The sequence below is a fragment of the Triticum aestivum genome, chromosome 6D, assembly GCF_018294505.1.
Source record: "Triticum aestivum cultivar Chinese Spring chromosome 6D, IWGSC CS RefSeq v2.1, whole genome shotgun sequence".
Taxonomy (NCBI): Eukaryota; Viridiplantae; Streptophyta; class Magnoliopsida; order Poales; family Poaceae; genus Triticum; species Triticum aestivum.
In genome coordinates this window covers 446,189,656-446,192,368 of record NC_057811.1, presented here as the reverse complement: position 1 = coordinate 446,192,368, position 2,713 = coordinate 446,189,656, and the positions used below count along the sequence as shown (strand labels likewise).

The following is a 2,713-nucleotide window of genomic DNA, read 5'->3' as shown; positions in this document are numbered from 1 at the left end:
GTTGCCATGCCCCTTAAGTTTGACATGGCAAGTTTTCATTATTTTTGAACATAATAAGTTGCCATGTTTTTTAACATCTACAACTTTGCCATCTTTTTGATGATGGTAAAATTGCCATGGCAAGTTTGCCATCTTGCTGAACATATTAAGTTGACATGTTTTTTTAATATATATATATATAATGTTTTCAAACATGGCAAAAGTTGCCATGGCAAGTTTGTCGTGTTGTTGAACATATTAAGTCGCCATTTTTTCAATACCTATAAATTTGGGATGTTTTTGAACCTGGCAAAGATGCGTCATGTTTTTAGATAAAGAAAAGTGCCATGGAAAATCACATGAAAAAAATCATATATAGCAAAAAATGCCATTGTTTACGAACAAGGACAGAGATGAAACTTGCCATGGCTAACGCAAATACAACTTTGCCATTGATTTTTTTATCAAATTTGCCATGATAATATAATCAAAAAATTCCATGAATGTGAAATAAGACAAAATGTTCAATAGTTGCAATGGCAAAAGCATGTTCAAATTTGCCATGGTATTTTACCAAAACTTGCCATATTTTGTGTGATTAATTTACCGTTTTTTGTGAAATAACACAAAAAAATGATCAACTTTGTCGTGGAAAAAATGTACATTCCAATTTGCCATGTCAAAATGCATATTCAAATTTGATGAAATATTTTATCAAAATTTTCATGCCTATGTAAAAACAAATGGCCACGAAAAAAATGATGACATGGTTACTAAAAATAAAAAATTGCCATCACTAAGGTGTGAGCAAAAACTACTCCCGATCATCAATTTCACTACTCGTGGTCCGTAGATGGCACCAAAAAACATCTTTAGATGGCTGTAAACTAAGTAAACACATAACATGGAGTTTGCTAGGAGCAAAAAGCACACGGTGTAAAAATGCCATGATACGGAAAAGAACAGGATAGAAATTCCCATGTTGTATGAATTACATTTGCCATCATATTAAAAATGAAATTACCATTGTGAAGTAGAAAAGATGTTGGAAACATAACTACCTGGAAATTGCCATGTGACTAAGATTACATGGCAAGTCTGCCATATTTTTTGAACATCTTAGGTTGACATGGCAAGTCTCCCATGTTTTTTGAACATCTTAGGTTGACTTGGCAAGTCTCCCATGTTTTTTGAACATCTTAGGTTGACATGGCAAGCTTGCCATGTTTTTTGAACATCTTAGGCAAGTTTGCCATCTTAGGTTGACATGGCAATTTTGCCATGTTTTTTAAGTTGCTAATTAAGTGGCAAGTTCAGAAAGCTGTTAACATCTAGGCAATGGGAATTGTATGAAAACAACATGGCAATTCTATGGAAAAGAACATGGCAAATGTATGAAAAACAACATGGCAAATATATGAAAATAACATGGCGAGTTACTGATTTTTTTCTTCCAAAATGAACAGTCATGGCAAATGTTCTTCAAAACCATGGTATTATCCTATTTTGCATGCTATGCTCAATCCTATTACCCGTTTTCCTTGTTAAGATCATACTTCCTTCTTCTTTCTTTCAGTTTGAAGAACATTTTCCTACTTCTTTATTTCTCTCTGATAACCTGCACTTTACAAATGCAGGCTCTACAAGCTTAGGTATACCAGAAAAACTCGCGTACCGGCTGGCGTCGGGCGGCTTGTCGATCACGCGGCGGCTTCCTGTAGGTAGTACGGGAGCAGGCCGATCCGGTTCTACCGACGCAGCTGGGCGTAGAAGCGGGCGATGAACTCCTCTGCCTCGTCGTCCACGGCCTCGCCCAGACCCAGTTGGTCCCCGTCGACCTTGTCCGGCGGGAAGTTGGACACCCGCACCGAGAACCCACCGTCGACCGCGCCGGGCACCAACGGCGGCATCCCCCCAGACTTGCATTCCTTCCCAATCGTGAGCTCCTCACGCATCATCAGCGCCCCGGGCAACGACGACGCGGGGACGCGGCAGTGCATGGAGAAGGAGCCCAGGTCAAGGCTGCCACTGCAAGAGAACTCGTACTCGCGGCGGCCTCTGTGGTGCTCGTGGTGGTGGGAGAGGAATTTGGAAACGGAGCGCGAGAGGGACTTATTGCGGCGCCTCACGAGGAGGTGCGCGCCCAGGAGCAGCTTGTGCTTGCCCATGTGCACAATGGCGAATCCAATGGGTGGGGTGGTGGGGGCCATGGCCCCCACATACAATTGGCAGTTTTTTTACTAATGCATTCATATGTATAATCAGTACTTTGTTAACTATTTGTAATGTGTTTTAAGAAAAAAAATGCTACCCTTTATAATGTTTCCTCATGTTGGTCAAGTTCTAGATCAGCCATTGCTTGCGCATCTTGTAGAAGAGCGCCCGCAGGTAGCCCCAAATCCTCCTCGCCGCCATCGGCACCGAGTGTCGTCCCCTCACTTTGGTCGTTGGCCAGGATCTCACCACGAGGGATTTCACATGTGATGGTGAAGAGTGAGGGAAGAAGATGCGACCGTGGTTTTTCGTTTTCTTTTTTGAGAAACTGATACAGCTGTGGGTGGGGGAGTGGGCTGCGTGTGGGTGGTGGGAGCGACTGGGCTGCGTTTTAGTTGTTCGGGACGTTGGCCCTTGCCACCGCACGCTCAGTCGACGACGTGGCCGGGGATGCGCTTCAAGATCCATGTTTTTTATCTAATGGCTCTGGACGCGTTTGAACCTGATGGATTATGGATGG

At 42.9% G+C, this 2,713-nt stretch overlaps 1 protein-coding gene across 1 annotated transcript; it reads right to left on the bottom strand.

Moving 5' to 3' along the window:
- Nucleotides 1–1,727: 1,727 nt before the first annotated feature.
- Nucleotides 1,728–2,394, bottom strand: LOC123146401 (uncharacterized). Its single transcript, XM_044566059.1, has 2 exons — nucleotides 2,339–2,394; nucleotides 1,728–2,145 (listed from the first exon to the last, which is right to left on the bottom strand). Exons 1-2 carry the CDS (start codon nucleotides 2,392–2,394, stop codon nucleotides 1,728–1,730), a joined length of 474 nt encoding a protein of 157 aa, XP_044421994.1.
- Between the last annotated feature and the right edge of the window lie 319 nt (nucleotides 2,395–2,713).

Excerpts from the sequence above, each read along its gene's own strand:
- LOC123146401 (XM_044566059.1), bottom strand. The coding sequence starts at position 2,394 with ATGGCGGCGAGGAGGATTTGGGGCTACCTGCGGGCGCTCTTCTACAAG. Across the intron at positions 2,146-2,338 it reads CTCTTCTACAAGATGCGCAA|GGGCAAGCACAAGCTGCTCC; the intron begins GCAATGGCTGAT and ends CATTGTGCACAT.